Raw genomic sequence first — 18,281 nt, forward strand, 5'->3', positions numbered from 1 at the left:
CTGTACAGGGGAATAAAAACTACAGAACAACTCCCAGGTTACTAAGAATGGGCACACTGTACAGTGGGATAAAAACTACAGAACAACTCAAAGGTAACTACAGAATTGGCACGCTGTACAGAGGGATAAAAAAGTTAACATTAAAAGAAACAGTGATTGATTAATGTTAAACCTTCATTGTATACAGTTTAAATAAGAAAAAATATGTGAAATTATACATGTACTAATGTGAATATATAGTTATTTATCCAAAATAGTAATCCAAAGTAATAACTGTGAACATTTAGAGATGTTATAAAATAAAATGTCATTAACTTTCTTCTTATCTTGGCTTCACTAAGAGTTCAAGAAAGAAGGTCTTCCTAATGAGAATTTGTATGTACCTGAAAGAAGTAGTTAGCAGCAAGGCCTGGTCCAGCAATTCTCCTGGCTACAAAACTATCACTGATTGGGACACGCCCCCTGCTTCGGATCACGAGGAAATACATCATGGTGTCCCAGATACCGCGACCAGACCTCCGGGTTAGGGCAACTACAAGAGATATTATAATTAATCCAAGCACACTCAAAGAAATCAAATAATTGAAACAAAATATACCGATATTTTTATTGAAAAATTCACAACCTTCTGGAAATTTAATATACAACAAAAATAAAATCGACATTTTTTAGCCATTACATTATAAATATGATCATGACTAGATTTTTTTAAACACTTTTGAACAATATAACCATGACCTTTCCAAATGCCCTTGGCCGAGAGTTAAAACACTCTCTCAAGTCATAAACAACATTTGTGCAAAGAATGAGCCTCTGCAAAGCTATGAGTTTTACACTTTGGATTCCTGTAATCTTGACATTGTCCAAATGACTTTGGCCCAGGGTCATTATAATTTTTAGTGCTTGTACTCTTTCTCCATTGAAAATTTAAGCTGCAGATACAAAGCAGGAAGGACAGACAAACATAGCAGTTCCTACATACTCACATCCACAAACTTTGTTACAGGGGGTTTAATAAAGAAAGCATTCAAACATTCCATAACTTACACACAGCTACCCCTAAGGCAGCCAGTGGGCAGAATAAAGACCCTGTTAGAAGAGCAGCTACTGGCTGTACACAACCCATGATCAGGATCCTGTAGATGATGGCCTCACACAGTATGGAGAATCTGTTATTGTCAGCTGAAAAGAGATGTCGTATACAGTGTTAACACTACAGATAACAGATTAACTTTCCACAAATCGGTAACTGTGTGGCCATCTTCGCTAGCCAAGGGTTTCTATCCGCTACTCTCCTCAGGAGAGTACTCAGAGTAGCGGATCAAAAACCCTTGACTAGCGAAGATGCTGTGTGGCTAATAATGAGTATATATTACACTTTATATTCCTACACATAACTGAGAATTTGATCTTTATCAAAATTTACCAGTACAAAATATGAATGATGTGACCATGTAATAAAGAAAAGAAAACTCATATGAGGTTTTACAAACCTGGACTATCAAAGTCAAAAATCAGTATTCCTATTAAGTGATAGAGCAATGTAGCCACTGGTACCCTATAAGAAAATAAAATAATCAAATGAAAAATTTTCAAAGCTTAGGAATTTAATATTATGTACCAAAGCACTGAATTTATCAAAAGTGATTTTAAATAAGAACCCTGTTGGCTATTATGGTGAGAGGTGGCATTTGTTTTGAATTTCACCAAAAAAAAACTGGTTTGTATTGTTATTATTTTTTAATTTACAAACATATTTAAATATTTATGAAAGACTTAAATTGATACATGTATTCACACATAGGTTACACCTTTCCATTAAGGTTCTCATGCTAGGGACCTCAGGTGAACACACCAAAGTTAAAAACATGATATTTCTTCCAACTTTCTTGCAAATGGATAAGGAAATAAAGGCCAAGTGCTTAATGACATACAAAAATAAAAGTAACTAACCATGCAGGGACAAGAACTGCTGCAACAATAGCGAGTGCTGATCCCACAATGCACAGGAGTGGATAGGTCAAGGTCAATCCCACAGTTCCCACTACGCCCTTGAAAAAGTAGTTCCAGATTCTGTTGAGATGTCTAGTGAAACTCTTTCCAAGGAATCCTGTCAAACAGATCAAATCATTTTCTCTCTTACAAAATATTTCTTTCATTTTCAAATAAAAAAAAATCAACAATTTCTAATTTCTCAAATTTATCATTTATGCACATGATTATGAGACATAAGCATGTTAACCTCTGTCAGGTGTTTGTTCAAATTTTCTGCGGGAATCAAATACATGTTGCCACAGTGACCTGAGTCTCGACACGAATGTCTCTGTTTTAGAACTTTCCTTGGGGAACAGTTTTCCCTGTTGAAAAAAGTAGAAATATTGACACAAGATTGACTTCCAATATAACATATATCATACAGTGCAAAAATTTGATGGTGGTTCTGCCTCTGGCTTAGTCAAGCAAATACTTTCTCCAATACTGTAATCCACAAGAGACTTGTATGATTAGTGATATTCAAATTTTTATAAAGGATAAATTCTACGGAATAATTTTTTTTTAGGTCATAGAGTTATTTCATCATCATTCAAATATCTGATAACATTTCTATGTGTTACCAATTACACAAATTTTATGGAAGAGGGTTACTTTGAAATTTCAACATGTTTCAATGAGATATACAACACAGAGTAGTTGCAAAATAAGGAAATACATATACAGAAAGGTCTTTCTCAAATAGCTTATAGCAATAATTAACCCCCCCCCCCCTCAAGTTTACTTTATTTGGAAACCCCCCCCCCCTTTCTTGTGCTCACTTTCTGTGACATACATGTACTTACATTAATTTGACTCAGTTCCAAGTCAGGAATAAAAGGTTTGAGCCAGAATAATGCCCTTATACTGATAGGACTGCACCATGGGACGACTACCTGAATTTAAAAACAAAACATGAACATTTTTATATTATTTCTTCCTTGTCTATAAAAAGTCCATATTTAGCAACATTGCCAAATCTTGGCCATGCTTACCACATTGCATTGCTAAATCCATCATACTACTTCATTAATATTAAAACAATAATATGTGAACAATTTTTAGGCTTTGATAATATATTAATTTTTCAGATCTTGTCACAGTACAACTTTAGTTGACAAAACCTTTTTCTCTTATAAATAAAAAATATGTAATCATCAGAGTTCAAAAGGTTGAAAAAATAATGCAGTAAAAGAGACTCTTGGTTGTCAAAATTGGCAATGTCCCCAAATTTTGACTTGTTAGATTTTTACATCGAAGTTGAAAGACTTATCTGTCATTGTGAGTGCTTCCTATTGTTACTTTTGTTTTAAGGAGATACTGAAATGAGCAATTCTATACATCTAAAGTTACCACTTGATTTATGTAAGATTACTGATATCTGATACCTGTAAATACTATGCACAGTCAGTTCACATTTAATACTTAATCAGAAACTACAAATCACTTTTCAGCAATAGAGAAATCCTTCCTACCCCAAGAAAGAAAAGAGAATTCCAAGACCAGGCCCAGGTCCTCTGTAGGTAGTTCCACCATCTCCAAAATGGATAGCGTGATGATGTCATCCTACCATGGTAACGGTCCAGGGTGTAGTAAACATTCTATGAACAAAACAAATAATTCAAATATTGATTTTGAATAATTATGAGACCTAGATCATTACTACTTTTGTAAGAAAACCAACTTGTGTATCTGAACTGTTCAAACTCGTGGGATTACGTTATTTTATCCGCAAAATGTCAGCAACAAATTACAAATTCTTTTTTATTCAATTTCTCTATAAAAGAAAGCTAAAACATAACAGAAAACACTGGAGTCTACTACATAAAAAACTCTTATTAACAGATATCGACTTACCGCTGGTGGAATCTTGTGGGGTGGTTTGTTTTTGACAATTTTTGTGGGAATCACAGTACGCTTTGTTCCTTCGGTTTTGGAAACAATGTAATTTTTTGGCAGCCAGATTCTCGTAGAGAATGTGTATCTTCTGTTGGGAATTCGTACTTTACTGAGCTCCTTTACTAACACAGTTTCTCTCTAAATGTTTAAATGCAAAACCATAGTTAATCTGATATTGATCAAGTATACGCTAAACCCTACAAAGCTTTAAGTAACCACTAAAATATTTCTTATAGGTTAAAACATAAAATTGTTATTTAAACACAGTCCAAGTTAAACTAATATGAAAACACATAAAATTAATTATCCAAATACTAACAATTATTAAAATTTAATCAAAGGGGTATTTCAGAAGAATTCAAATCTTGGATTTTTTGGTAACTAAATTTTGGATCACCAAAAGCATACATGTAAGTGACATGCTTGTAAATCAATACGACAACTTATAATCTTGCAATTTTTAAGATTTTTTTATCTACAGTAACACACATTAACAATAGGATAAATTAAAAGGAAATTAGCCAGTGGCTCTGGAGTAATGGAATTTTACACACTGACAAAATAAGCCCCTGTGCAGCACTGTAATATCTCTTTACACTGTTTGTACAGAGTTCTATAAAAAGATCATATTACACATGTTCTCCTCTTTTACCTCTTTGATGAAATTGAGGTCTCTTTTCAGGAAGTAAGCTGTCTGGTTCAGTTCTTGTTGTTCACAGAGATTAATGGCTTCCTCATGAGCTGACCATAAATTCTGAAGAATGAAGTCATCCTGGCAAAGAAATATTGGTAAATTAAGTACAAGTGTACATCTTCACTATAAAAGAAATATACAATGTTGCTGCCTTCACTACTGTAAACGTACTTAAATTAGCGCACTCAAAATTTAGCATGATCATTCTTTTCAACTGATTAGCTCAATAATAAAATTAGCGCACTAGAGTTTTGAACAACAACTTGTATTAGTTTTAATCATATATTAGCGTGTACATAAATAAGTGGACAAGGTGTGGAAAACACTAAAATATGATTACTGCTAAAATGTGTATGTTTATGGTATATATACAAATTTATCACATAACTATTGGTCTTCATCAATACCTGAAAGCATAACATAAAAAGTGCATAAAACAATCAATACTGGTTTTAATAGGTGTTAGTAAGAAATAAGTTGTCCTCTGCTAAGTGGACACAACTTGTTTTTGAAACTTGTTTATACCAAAATGTGAATACATGTACTTACTTCAAATCTTGTGATCTGTTCATTGACCCAGGCTTGTATCCTGGATTTGACTGGGTAAGCTTGCTTAAGATGATCTATCAACTGAAAAGTGGAAATCACACATTTTAAAGATTCCAAACCTTTATGATAGCAAAGAAACACCAGAAATCCTAGCACCAAGCTGCTAAAACAGAATTTTTTTACTTAATTTTGATTTGATAAACCTGATTTATTTGACAACTAAAATCATTCATCATCTATCACCTGTTGTTTATGAGTTGCTAGTTTGTCTTTAACACTGCCGACAGCTTTCTTCATAGCAATGACCGATTTAGCCTGAGACACTAATAGAAGACCTGCAAATATTCAACGAAATAATTTTTAAACATACTCATAGTCTCAGAATCATATACAGTCAAACCTTGCTATCTCAAACTCAATGGGACTGAGAAAAAACTTCAAGATATCCATGGATTCAAGATATGGAGGGTAAAATACCCAAAGAATAAGTGATTGGAACCTCCAAATCACTTCGACATATCCATGGTATTCGAGATATCAGTGTTCAAGATACCTACATTCAACTGTAGATCAAGATTTTTTTTACAGGGCTGATTCAAATAAATCTCTCAGTGTGAGTTAAGAAAACCATACAGTATTACTGTCAAGTATTGTATGAATAAGCTTAAGGGTTAACATGTTGCACATGATCTGCATTAACTCACATCTATCTGTGTAAACAATGGCGAACTCTGCAGTGTAAAAATGATCTAACTCACATCTACATCTGAGTAAACAATAGTTAACTCTGCTGTATAAACATGATCTGAATTAAGTCACATCTACCTGGCTAAGTTAACATTGTTTAACTCTGTAAATGTTTAACTCTGTAATGCACTGAACTGCTTTTATAACTAAAACTTAACTTTTTGAAATGACCCAGTTTGTTTCTTTATTTGTCCTACTAACCTATTCCAGGCTGAAGATTCTCTAGTTCAGTGTTGCTGGAAATTGCACTAAATACCCTGTCTAAGTATTCTTTCATTATTGCTGTGTTGACTTTCTATATTTAGAAAGAAAGAAATTTATGTATGAAGCTAAAACAGATATTGTTCCCCATTACAGGATAAAGTATTTACTCAAATTGTATCTAAAAACAAACCTCTGAGATTTCTTCATCTGACAATCCTTGACCTGTAAAAAAAAAAAAATTAAAACTTCAAAAAGTATTAATGATAAATCCAATATTGAATCCTGACCAATTTTGATTTAAATCCAATTCAATGAACCTCCTTAAAATCCAATTCAAAATTTAATACAATCATTTTTTTGTACAAAAAGCCTGACTTTGAACCGACCTTGAAGATCCCTCATCATTTTCTGTCTGTATTGTACATGCCACCCCCTTGCCCCTCTCTCTAAAATACTGCTCAGAATAGGAAGACAGTTATTTATCAGATCTGCAAAATATTTTAAATATAACTGTAAAAATTAACAAATAAACCTGTATATCAGAGGAAAGTAAAAATTTTAAAAATATGTGCATTAAGAGTTAATATTTATTTTCATCACTACATATCATTGGGAAAATCTTTATGCTCCTATTTATAGATATTCTGTTTTTAACTAAGACACAGCAAAGCAAATTAACTCTTTAAAAATGGCACTTAAAATATGCAAATTCATAACATCGCAACTTTATACCTATAAAATCATAACATAAAATAAGACAAGAAAACAATCTGAGTTTTTCTGTGATTTATGCAAGGTTAACCAATACTACATACCTTTATTAAATAATCTCAGGTCAATTTCTTGTCCCCCTGGAGTCTGATAAATGTAGGGGACAGGTGGGGGTCTCAGAGCTGCTGTCTGAACAAAAAAAATCATAAGTAAAATCAGAGCTACAAACATTAAAGTTAAATATTATGTACCGGTAGTTCGATTTTGATCAGAAAATCTTAACCAAAAAAACAAATATGTTTAATCCATCCTAATTAATCCTATTTTATCCTTATGACTCTTTTATTGCATATTTATTATTTCTCTTTTCATTTACATACAAAAATCTTTGATTTTGATCAGAAATTCAAAAGGTTTATACATTGTTTATCATACTGTACAGTAGTTCAACAAACCTGATAATTTTTGGACTGTAGCTTTTCACACATCATTTTAACGTATGCACAAAACTTATCCAATGTGTCCTTGTACTTTGGCTGTAATCATAGAGCATAAAACAGGACAGTTTAAATAAATAACAATTCAAGAATTTTACTGCTGAAGATCTAAGCAACACATAATGTTTTTTTTTAGACCTTGATATCCAGTTCTGCTACCAGGTGTTTCATGTGTTCATCTTGTATTTTTGACTGTAAATCTCCTGGACTTGTAGACGGCATTCCAATCAATATATCTGAAAATTATATCATCTCGATTTATAAATTTATTTTCAAGTGGCCCACTACATTCCAACAATTTCAATTAAGTATCTTTAACTGTGAAATACACAAAAACTAAATTATAAATAATACTTTGATGATGACTGTCTCAAGGTCTAATCTTGTAACAAATATACTATAAGAGCACAAATTTTCGTGAGGATAAAATTTCCTTGTTTTGTCATCTAAGAAGGTTTCGTGGTTATTAAAATTCATTGTTTTGAAAGTAACCCTACATTATATATAGTCATATAAAAATTTTGTGTGGGATTTAATTTCGCTGATAAATATTAACAACGAAATAAATGAAATTAAATCCCCATCGAATTTTTCTGCTTTTACAGTAGATTTACATTCTGATGATGTGTTTTTTTCTACAACTTCATACCTTAACCAAAAAATCTATTGAAAACCACAAGATATCCACTTGTGAGAATCATACATTTAAGGTGTTAGTTTTTTTCTTTTTATTGAATATGAATAATTTTGAGAAACATGATTACACATACACTGTTTATGTGAAGCTTAGACTTCAAGTTTTGAACAATCTTTTCTTTCCATAGCTAATTTTGGTTAGAAAATTTAGAAATGGTACAGGTTATGGGAAATTTACCTAAAATCAACCAAAGCCCTCTACCCATCTCCCTGGCTGACTTGGTCAAGCTGAAAAAGTGAGACCTAAATCTGTTCCTGGCTGTTATTATCATTAGACGGAGAGATACAGCTGCATCCTACAACAAAATGACAAAATATGAATTTAAAACTAAGTATTCTTACAAAAAGTTATTGCACCTTTACCATATAGTCTGTTTCTATCAAAGCATATAATCCAGTAAAATTGCAGATGTAAGGTAAAGTGAATGGAATTACAACAAAGGGCCCATGGGCCACAATGCTCACCTGAGTACCTTTGCCCGGCTTTTCTTCAGGAATTTTTTTTTTAAAATTCCCCCTTTACTCCCATAAATTTTAAAACCCATACTGTGGCCCCAACCATAACCTCTAGGGTTCTTGAGAAGATTTTTATTTTAAACATCCACCCTGGTTTTGCTTTTTCTTGATTACTTCCTCTTTCATGAGGGTGTGGCTGTTCATTTGAACAAAATTGAATTTTCTTCAATCAAGGTTGCTATGTGGCAAGTTTGATTGAAATTTGTCAATTGATTCCTGAGAAGAAGTTGAAAACAGAAGAATGACAGCTAGACAGAGACTTCAATCAGAACTCTCAGGTGAGCTAAAAATTGTAAAAAAAAAAAAAAAAAAAAAAAAAAAAAAAAAAAAAAAAAAATTTGAAAGCAACCTTTTAAAGATCTATTAAATTGCAAAAAAAAAAAAACTTTGAACCACAGAATTTATCTGCAATACGGTGTGCTTCAAGGATGGAAGAGGAAATAAAATTACTGGCAGGTTTACGCAGGTTTACTTACATCAAGCAGGGAATTGTGAGCTCTGTTTGTTCCCTTTTGAAGTAATTGTGTTAATCTCCATTTGTGAACTTGTCCAGGAAAATTCAAACTGTCCACATCAAACTCTCTGAAATGTGGAGAATACTGTATAAAGCTATGTTTCACAGACCTGATCCTGAAGGAATTACAACCATTTTGAACATATTACACATGAAGTCTGGATGTATAACATAACTGCTCATAGTCATCATCATCATCATCAATAATAACATGATGAAATAAATTAATTAATATAGTTATAATGGTTATAAATTTACCCATTCTCCCAGATGTCATCCAGCTGTTTTTTAGACAGTTTTTTCAAACCTCCATCTGGAGTCAATCCAACTTCCTCCAATTCATCAAACACAGGAGCTTTAAACAGGTCCTTAAAAATCTGTGACTGTCTTTCCTGTGTGTTTATATAAAATACATGATTTATAAACAAATGACCTGAGTTATACCTTCTTTGTAGATAATCAACACTTTAATGTCAGAAGCACATGGTTTACAACAGAAAATCATAAATTTACTTTTACTGTACTATCATTTTAAACAAAGTGAAAAGACTGCTTTTGTTCACATACATGTGTCATAGGCAGTACTAAATATTTCCTCCTGATCATAGAAACACATAAGGACAAATAAAACAAGAGGCCCAAGGGCCAGATCGCTCACCTGAGCACTGTGGCTAGGAAAAAAGGAAAAATCAGTTTAGTATTGAAAAGCATAAATGCATAAGTGGTCCCAACCTACCCCTAAAAAGGGAGTGGGGGGGGGGGGGGGGCGTCATGATTTGAACAAGCTTGAATCTACACTATCTGAGGATGCTTCTGAATAAATATGACAAACCGTGGCTTTGCTGTTCTTGAGATTTTTAAAGATTTTTCCTATATATTCCTATGTAAAACTTTGATCATACATTGTTGCACCACCCTACCCCCGGGGGTCATGATTTGAACAAACTTGAATCTACACCACCTGAGGATGCTTCCACATAAATATGACCAATCGTAGCTTTGCTGTTCTTGAGAAGAAGATTTTTGAAGATTTTTCCTATGTACACCTATGTTAAACATTGATCGTCCAATGTGGCCCCACCCTACCCCCAGGGGTCATGACTTGTACAAACTTGAATCTACACCACCTGAGGATGCTTCCAAATAAATATGACCAATCTTAGCTTTGCTGTTCTTGAGAAGAAGATTTTTGAAGATTTTTCCTATGTACACCTATGTTAAACATGGATCGTCAATTTTGGCCCCACCCTACCCCTGGGGGTCATGATTTGAACAAACTTGAATCTACACCACCTGAGGATGCTTCCAAATAAATATGACCAATCATAGCTTTGCTGTTCTTGAGAAGAAGATTTTTGAAGATTTTTCCTATATATTCCTATGTAAAACTTTGATTGTCCATTGTGGCCCCACCCTATCCCCGGGGGTCATGATTTGAACAAACTTGAATCTACACTACCTGACAATAATTCCACATGAGTTTCATCTTTCCTGGCCCACTGGTTCTTGAGAAGAAGATTTTTCAATAATGCCATTAATTTTTTGCTATTTCGTAATTATCTCCCCTTGGAGGAGGGTGTGGCCCTTCATTTGAACAAACTTGAAACCCCTTCACCCAAGGATACTTTGTGCCAAGTTTGATTGAAATTGGCCCAGTAGTTCTGGAGAAGAAGATGAAAATGTGAAAAGTTTACGACAACAACGACGCAGACGACGACGCCGCCGACGACAGACAACGGACAAATTTTGATCAGAAAAGCTCACTTGAGCCTTCGGCTCAGGTGAGCTAAAAATATGTGTGGTTCCGGTTACCCGACCTTCCCTATTTTATATCCCCGACCCTAAACTTTTTTTTGGCAATTTTCATATTTTTTCCGGAATTTCCCCCGATTTCCATCAATGGCTCCAGTTTAAGTTTTAGTTTCAGCAATGACGGCCTCCTTGCAAAACATAGTGCAAGTGTTTAATAGTGTTAAATCCAAAGCAAGCTAGCATGTAGGTGTCCCCTACCAATATTGACTAGTATATTATCACACCACATCTAAATGCCATTTGCAAAGCAGTGATAGGTATTATTTAGAAAAAAATTAAGAAAATCCTTTTGTTAAAAAAAAAAAAAAAAAAAAAAAATCCCTACCTACCTACCCTAATTTTTTTGGAAGTGTAACCGGAACCACACATATTTTTTTGTTTGGCCTAACATCAAAATACCAATAGAAATGTGCATTTATTCTTAAAAAAATGCCTTATAGATTTGCTAATTATTTATTGATGATTCAGTGCAAATTAACGATATAATACTGTTTTACAAGACTTTTACAGAAACTGAGCACCAGCTTTGGTTTGCATCACAGATGTTCATAATAACATAAGAAATCCTATAAAACATGCCTGGCCTCCAATTATATCTGTGACAGAGGGAGGCAACACTATTGGAAACACACTCCAGTGAAATAACATTGACTCTGCCACCTAAGAAATTAAAAACAAAAACAATGAATATATGCTTTTTAATCATATTTTGCTCTATAGTTGGTTATTAGTGACTAGTACATACATAAAGTATCATATTGAGTTATTAATACATGTACCTTCTTAATTTCTTTCATGACATCTCTCATGTTTTCTGGCACTTTGTTTAGATCTAGAGGAAAATTCAATGGCTGCATCTGACCAAAGAGAAATGAATAAGAAATTGAACCACTTATTCTGTCAAAAAACTATATTTTTTAAATATTACTCTGCCCTCAAAGTTTTAAGTATTAAGAGTACTTATTTTATAATTTGTTACAGTATTAACCTAAAATTTACCAAAATCATGCAATACGTATACATCTCATTTAAAAAAATTCATATAAATACCTTTGCAGCAGTTTCAGTGTCAGTTGACGCCATTGCTACTGTTTGTGGTGATTATTCCTGATAAATGAGTACCTAATCAAATAAAATCATGATAGTGGGTGCAGCAAGTTCTATACACAATCATGTAAGTACATATGAAATTCGAACTGAACTCTGCACATCTGTCAAGCCATTTTTTTTTTAAACCTTCCCTGAATTCTTTCACAACAACAATTTCATGTACTAATTGGTGAATGGCACGGCAGGACTGCAGTTATTGTGAAGATTTAGTTCCTACAGAAGCTTTAAGGAAGCAAAAAATATTTTCATCTACTCTACAATGCTTTATGATAAAAAAAATTGCACTATTTACACTTTATTTTAACATGGAAGTGCAAATTACATACAATGTCATGAAGTCACAGTCTAGACCTTCCAAATATCTTGTGTGGTATTCAGAGATGGATCAAAGTTAAACGACTTAAGCAATGGATAGGTTTTTCATGACAGCCAGTAAAATAACAAAGTGAGCTCAATAGACAAACGTGTTAGAACAGAGGAATTTCAAACTGAAATCTGTATATTCATCAAGCAAATTTTTATGTGAAACCTACCCAGAATTCTTTCGCATACACAATGCCATGCCGTAATGGTGAACATAACAGGCCCACAGTTAATGTGAAAATTGCAGAGAGCATAAAAGAAAAAAAAAATAATTGCATCCTACAATGCCTTTTGCTTAAAAAAAAATGCACCATTTAGTCTGTGTTATGGAAGTACAACTAAAATGCGATGTCGTGTGACATCACAGGCTAGACTGTCTTGTGCGATTTGAAGTTTGTAGAGGCAGATCAAAGTTACAAGTGTAAGCTGTTTAAAGATTTTTTATGGTATACAACTGCGCTTGATCCAACGGTTACACTGTAAAACATATTATTTGGTTATTTTACTGATTAATTCATCAAGGAGGGGTAACATTACATTTTTGCAAACAATATTGAACAGGTCCAGCACAATCTCTTGATTTAGCTATATACTGTTGGAGCTAAATTCTATTGCCAGAAAATTGATATACTTAAACTACAGTACAATGTAACTAAATGTGCAATTATTATATAAATGAAGGCTGCTCTCTGACTGACTGAAAACCCCCTGCTAGTCCCAGTGACAGTTGTTTCCTAGGTCTGCGTCTCTGAAATGCAAACAAAAACTGGTGCAACCTACAACTTTCTTCGTTTAACTCTATGGAATTGGAACGTCCATTTCGAATTTTAGTTGAATTGCTTTTTTGTAGACATCTTTCATATTCTAGCAGCAATATACGCTTTCCCAGGTCAGATCAGAAGTGAAAGAAGATGCAAATCTCGCATGTGTTTGAGATTTGAGAAACTTCAGCGAGAATTCGCCAACTTCCGGTCTTTCCGAAATAATCACGTTAGTAAACAGACATGTATTTTATACATCTTCCTAAAATCATGATAATCATTGAAATAATAGCTATTTTTTCCTATGGAAAATAAAAACATGTTATTCAGCATTTTGATGTTTCACTTATTTTTACGGAATATAAGTTTTCTATGAATAGAAATGCATGGTAAAGTTACGAGTGTAATGAATGTTGCTTTACAGCAATGGCGGACGCAGCACCAGCCGGTGGTAGTGGAGACCGTGGCAGAGGGGGGTTCAGAGGTGGATTTGGCTCTGGCGGTAGAGGGAGAGGAAGGGGGCGTGGCCGTGGGAGAGGTCGCGGCAGAGGAAGGGGTGCCAAGGAAGGAGAAAAAGAATGGATGCCAGTGACCAAGCTTGGTAGACTTGTGAAAGACCAGAAAATCAAGTCACTGGAAGAAATCTATCTGTTCTCCTTGCCCATTAAGGTAATAATACAGTAAGGTGCATGGCCGTGGGGCCGTAACCCCCCCCCCCCCAATAATTTTGCCGATATATAGAATCTATACTTATAAATTAATAAATTTTGCAAATAAACTCCGAAACGGGTGCACCAGAGTTCTTACTTACTCCTCTAACAATACACTAGATACAAGCTGATGTCCGTAAACTATATTTAGATTTCACTCGCATAGTAAGTATCGTACATTAAATTAAAAGTCTACTTTCATTTTCTATAAACAGCCATGAAATAGCTAAAACGTGAGTACGGTGGCGTTTCCGGTTGGCGGATCTAAGTTACTGGCAATTTTTAATGAAACTGACAACAAGCAATCGTTTATTTATTACATAAAACATCATCACTGAATTATTCAATTAAAACTCGATTTAAATGATATAACAGAAATAAGTTGTCATAACCGATTAAAAAGGGAAATGTGCAAAATATTTTCGTCATTCACCGATCTTTATATTGACGGAAGCTTCTAGAACATCATTTAGCATCGAGCCCGATGTTAAGAAAAAAGGAGGCGATTATAGCTACATGACCATAAGAAAAGCTTTTTCGTGTAAATGGTCATAATTGAAATAATGGTAAATCACTGATAACACTATAAGTTGTGAATATAATTATATATCGAAAGACTATTACATTTACATGTATGTAGTAGGTTTTCCTAATAAATTTATCGGTAAAATTTGTATATATTCCTACTGAGCGCATCGTGACAACGAACCCGAAGTACAATTTGTACTTCGTAATAAACTTGCTTACATGAAAAGAGAAAATTAATGAATAAGGTATTGTTCAAATACAATTAAAGATGTAAAATTTTGCGCTTTAATCAATGCACAGTTAATTTCTAAATACAATCTTAAATTATAGCTGCAATAATGTAGCCCTCTCCTTTTTTGAGGGGGGGGGGGGGGGGGGGCAGAGAGAGAGAGGCCAGAAAATATCAGATCAAATAAAAAAAAAAATCAGAGAGGGCTACATTATTGCAGCTTAGTCTTTTGTATCAAATACTCAGCCTATTCATAGGGCGATAAAAGCTATTTTTTACACAGGTACTTGGTTCTTGGTTTATAAATATGTATGTACCTTATTGACAGGTAAAAAAGTGAAGTACATTTTTACATATCAATAAGGTACAAACATATTTATAAACCAAGATCCAAGTACCTGTGAATTTTTAAACCCCCCCCCCCCCCATCAATTTATTAGTAAAATGTTCATATTCATTGCTTTTATCCTTGACGGAAATGAAATAAGAGCATCTGAAGTACAATATCCATAACACAGTATAACAGGTTTCACAATAAACGTCAATTAATGAAATTGCTATTTTTCAAGTTAAAAAAAAAAATTAATAAATAAAACAAAAAAGGGGGGGGGGGTGTTTGGGGGGGATTGGATAGGTAAATCTACTTCATACGGGATTTTGAACAAAGTATTTGTTCCTGCATGCTGAACAAAGTATTTGTTCCTGCTATAAGCCGGTAGGCTGTCAATAGAGAACTACAATATATTTTCTGTCGGTAGTGGTATAAATTCAATTCCCCGCGCTTGCGCGGGATTTCATCTAGTACTATAGAAAACATAGCTACTGTATGCTTGTGCCCCCTCAATAAAAACGTCTGAACTTTTTTTTTTTTTTTTTTTTTTGCTTGTCAAGGAATTTTGGAAGTTGATAGTGCCCCTCCAACCGAAAAAGTATGGTTGTGCCCCTCCCCCCTCCCCCCCAAACTGAAATTGCTTCCTACGGGCCTGACCTGCTGAGATGTCAGTTGTTTTCAAGATCGATTTAAATTGGGTTTATTTTGGGCCTACTGTGGGACTGCAGTATTATAACAGATTGCAAATTTGAAATGAACTATGCATTTGTTTTAAAGCTAATCGGAGATTGCTGGCTAGAAACTTGCATGATAACTTACAATAAACATTTACTATTTGCTAGCATTGCTGTTAGTATTGGTCTTCAGAACAGAGTGCAACAAAAAATCCTGTTAAAAAATATTCTTATCAATCCTAACATAGTGAACAGTAGTTAACTTGATTCTTTATCAAAGGTATTTGTTATCATGGCTTGCTTTCATTCTTGGTCAACAAAATAACTTGCTATTGATTCATGTATTTTTCTTGTAGGAGTTCGAAATCATTGACTTCTTCCTTGGACCATCCCTAAAGGATGAAGTTCTGAAAATTATGCCTGTCCAGAAGCAAACTCGTGCAGGTCAAAGAACAAGATTCAAGGTAAAATAAAATTCATGATAAGTATCTGCTGTATTATCTAAACCATACCTCCTTAAGATTAGAAATTGGTTGCATTGAATTGAAAGCATCGGCCATTTCATAGATATTCACTCTCATATATATTGCTATTACAGGCATTTGTTGCCATTGGAGACCACAATGGTCATGTAGGTCTGGGTGTAAAATGCTCCAAGGAAGTAGCCACTGCTATCCGTGGGGCCATCATACTTGCCAAGCTGACCGTCATCCCTGTCCGAAGAGGATACTGGGGTAACAAGATCGGAAAACCCCACACTGTGCCTTGCAAGGTAAGTCCTTGGTTCACTGGTGGAAAAAAAAAACTATTGATAAATTGTTGCAGTAAGGATACATACACAGATTTGTGACAGATCCTTTAAAGAAAGCAGTACTTATTGTATTTTAAAGAACTTAAGATGGCTATAACATATTTCAGGTGACAGGAAAGTGTGGTAGTGTAATGGTGAGGCTGATCCCTGCACCAAGGGGTACAGGTATTGTCAGTGCACCTGTACCAAAGAAATTGCTTCAGATGGCTGGTATTGATGATTGCTACACATGTGCTAGAGGATGTACAGCTACTCTTGGCAACTTTGGTAAGTTTGAGACCAAGATTTTATATATATTTATGAAGATAGATAAGACCAATTGTACTTTGCTAACTTTGGCATCTAGTTGAATTATCTATCAAAAAATTCATGAAGTGGTTTTCAGTGAGTCTGACGTTAATCATCAAACCAAAAATAAGACTCTTCAATGTCTCATATTATGCTATAATCTTTTAGCTAAGGCCACATATGCTGCCATCGCTAATACCTATTCCTACTTGACCCCTGACCTGTGGAAGGAGACAGCCTTCACCAAGTCCCCATACCAGGAGTATACTGATTATCTGGCCAAGAACCATACTAGACAACCAGGTCAACGACAGGAACAGAAAGTGTACTAGGCTAAATCATTGAAATAAAAGCTAAATGACACTGTAAAACCTGTGTTAGTGTTTATGTATGCAATTGCTGTTGGTTCATACATTGGGAAAATCAAAGGTGATACTGGTAAGGATTAATGAAAAGACCATGGAACTTATATAATGCATTGACAAGAACCATATATATGCATGTAAGATGTAAACCATTAGTTTCTTCCCAGAGATAGAGGGGGAAGATTGAAGAAAATTCTTCATTGAAGGGGGTCCTTGTAGAGCTGAAAGAAATGAGGAAGTAAGGCATATGAGATGAATATAGGGTTGATGAAAATCAAATTCAGATTTTTAGCTGTGTTTTAAGAATTTAATACAGGAAATTTTGCCAAACATCTTTTGCTGAGAAATCCTTTATGGTAAAATGGAAGGAAATTACTTGGTGGTTTGTAGGGTGATTTTACCAACAGAATAAAATTCCTGACATTTGGTATATGTTCGAGATTACTTTTTGAATCAACTTGCAATAAGTGATGCAATTGAAGCTCAGGTGAGCTTTTCTGATCTTGTATTATCGGGCATCTGACTTCAATCTCTTTACATTCTTAAACCACTGGGATAATTTCAACCAAGCTTGCCACGAAACGTTCTTGGATATGAAGGATTCAAGTTTGTTAGATGAAGAGGCCCTCTTTCAAGGGGAGACGATAAGGAAATTGCAAAAGTTAAGTGTTATATTTTCCATTTCTTCTCAAGAACCATTGGGCCAGAAAAGTTTAACATAAATGAAACTTCCTGACACAGTGCTTCATGTTTGTTCAAATCATGGCTCAGGGTGGGACCACAATAGGACATAAAAGATTTAGATGGAAATGTAGAGGGAAAAATCGTTAAAAAAAAAACTTTCTTCTCAAGATCAGCAGGGCCATGATTAGTCATATCAATATGCAAGGAAGTAAATTCTTAATGGGGAATTCATATAGGAACACGCGTATTCAGAGAATTTGTCTATGCTTAAGGGAAAAAAAGAGTGGAAAAACTGGGAAAATTTTGCACTTTGAGAAAGAAAAAAGGTCAACCTTGACCTTTCAGCTTTGAGTTATGTCCAAGACACGATGTAGTTAGATATCGACATATTACTTTTATATAGTTTGCTTTAATACTTCTCTATTCTTGAATGTTTATTACAACACTTTCTGTTTTAAGAAGTTTTCCTTACTGTCAATATTCACGATATCGTACCGATCTCGAATCATGATTGTTCAAAGGATTTTGGTTTCCATCCTTAATATTGTGTTTTTTAA

General features: G+C 34.2%; 3 protein-coding genes across 7 annotated transcripts in view; 2 read left to right on the top strand and 1 right to left on the bottom strand.

Annotated features, from left to right (window-relative positions):
* The window catches only part of LOC133190382 (uncharacterized), a 48,835-nt gene extending 35,693 nt beyond the window's left edge, over positions 1–13,142 (bottom strand). The window contains exons 1-24 of the mRNA XM_061325985.1: positions 13,124–13,142; positions 11,921–11,992; positions 11,650–11,727; positions 11,450–11,530; positions 9,317–9,450; positions 9,021–9,126; positions 8,207–8,324; positions 7,471–7,568; positions 7,291–7,371; positions 6,940–7,024; positions 6,511–6,612; positions 6,315–6,346; positions 6,122–6,215; positions 5,417–5,508; positions 5,174–5,254; positions 4,583–4,702; positions 3,889–4,068; positions 3,507–3,632; positions 2,838–2,927; positions 2,243–2,357; positions 1,954–2,110; positions 1,494–1,558; positions 1,048–1,182; positions 384–532 (exon numbers count right to left, since the gene is read on the bottom strand). Of these exons, the coding sequence (XP_061181969.1) occupies positions 384–532; positions 1,048–1,182; positions 1,494–1,558; positions 1,954–2,110; positions 2,243–2,357; positions 2,838–2,927; positions 3,507–3,632; positions 3,889–4,068; positions 4,583–4,702; positions 5,174–5,254; positions 5,417–5,508; positions 6,122–6,215; positions 6,315–6,346; positions 6,511–6,612; positions 6,940–7,024; positions 7,291–7,371; positions 7,471–7,568; positions 8,207–8,324; positions 9,021–9,126; positions 9,317–9,450; positions 11,450–11,530; positions 11,650–11,727; positions 11,921–11,953 (2,352 nt within the window). The 5' untranslated portion in view covers positions 11,954–11,992; positions 13,124–13,142. The remainder of the gene's footprint in view (positions 1–383; positions 533–1,047; positions 1,183–1,493; positions 1,559–1,953; positions 2,111–2,242; positions 2,358–2,837; positions 2,928–3,506; positions 3,633–3,888; positions 4,069–4,582; positions 4,703–5,173; positions 5,255–5,416; positions 5,509–6,121; positions 6,216–6,314; positions 6,347–6,510; positions 6,613–6,939; positions 7,025–7,290; positions 7,372–7,470; positions 7,569–8,206; positions 8,325–9,020; positions 9,127–9,316; positions 9,451–11,449; positions 11,531–11,649; positions 11,728–11,920; positions 11,993–13,123) is intronic.
* LOC133190361 (uncharacterized) overlaps positions 1–18,281 on the top strand; it is a 231,401-nt gene that overhangs the window by 33,776 nt on the left and 179,344 nt on the right. The window lies entirely within an intron of this gene.
* On the top strand, positions 13,510–17,046 carry LOC133190377 (small ribosomal subunit protein uS5). The gene is made up of 5 exons (XM_061325981.1): positions 13,510–13,773; positions 15,933–16,040; positions 16,175–16,348; positions 16,495–16,654; positions 16,844–17,046. The coding sequence occupies exons 1-5, from the start codon at positions 13,531–13,533 to the stop codon at positions 17,005–17,007; spliced, it is 849 nt and encodes a 282-aa protein (XP_061181965.1). The 5' UTR covers positions 13,510–13,530; the 3' UTR covers positions 17,008–17,046.

Source organism: Saccostrea echinata, unplaced genomic scaffold (assembly GCF_033153115.1).
Source record: "Saccostrea echinata isolate AGI-Se365-2 ecotype Australia unplaced genomic scaffold, CSIRO_AGI_Sech_v1 ptg000022l, whole genome shotgun sequence".
Classification (NCBI taxonomy): Eukaryota; Metazoa; Mollusca; class Bivalvia; order Ostreida; family Ostreidae; genus Saccostrea; species Saccostrea echinata.

What these genes read in the sequence shown, in the direction of transcription:
- LOC133190377 (XM_061325981.1), top strand. Translation starts at nt 13,531, where the DNA reads ATGGCGGACGCAGCACCAGCCGGTGGTAGTGGAGACCGTGGCAGAGGG. An exon ending in CCCACACTGTGCCTTGCAAG is followed by an intron (nt 16,349 to 16,494) that starts GTAAGTCCTTGG and finishes AACATATTTCAG; the next exon opens with GTGACAGGAAAGTGTGGTAG. An exon ending in AGCTACTCTTGGCAACTTTG is followed by an intron (nt 16,655 to 16,843) that starts GTAAGTTTGAGA and finishes ATAATCTTTTAG; the next exon opens with CTAAGGCCACATATGCTGCC.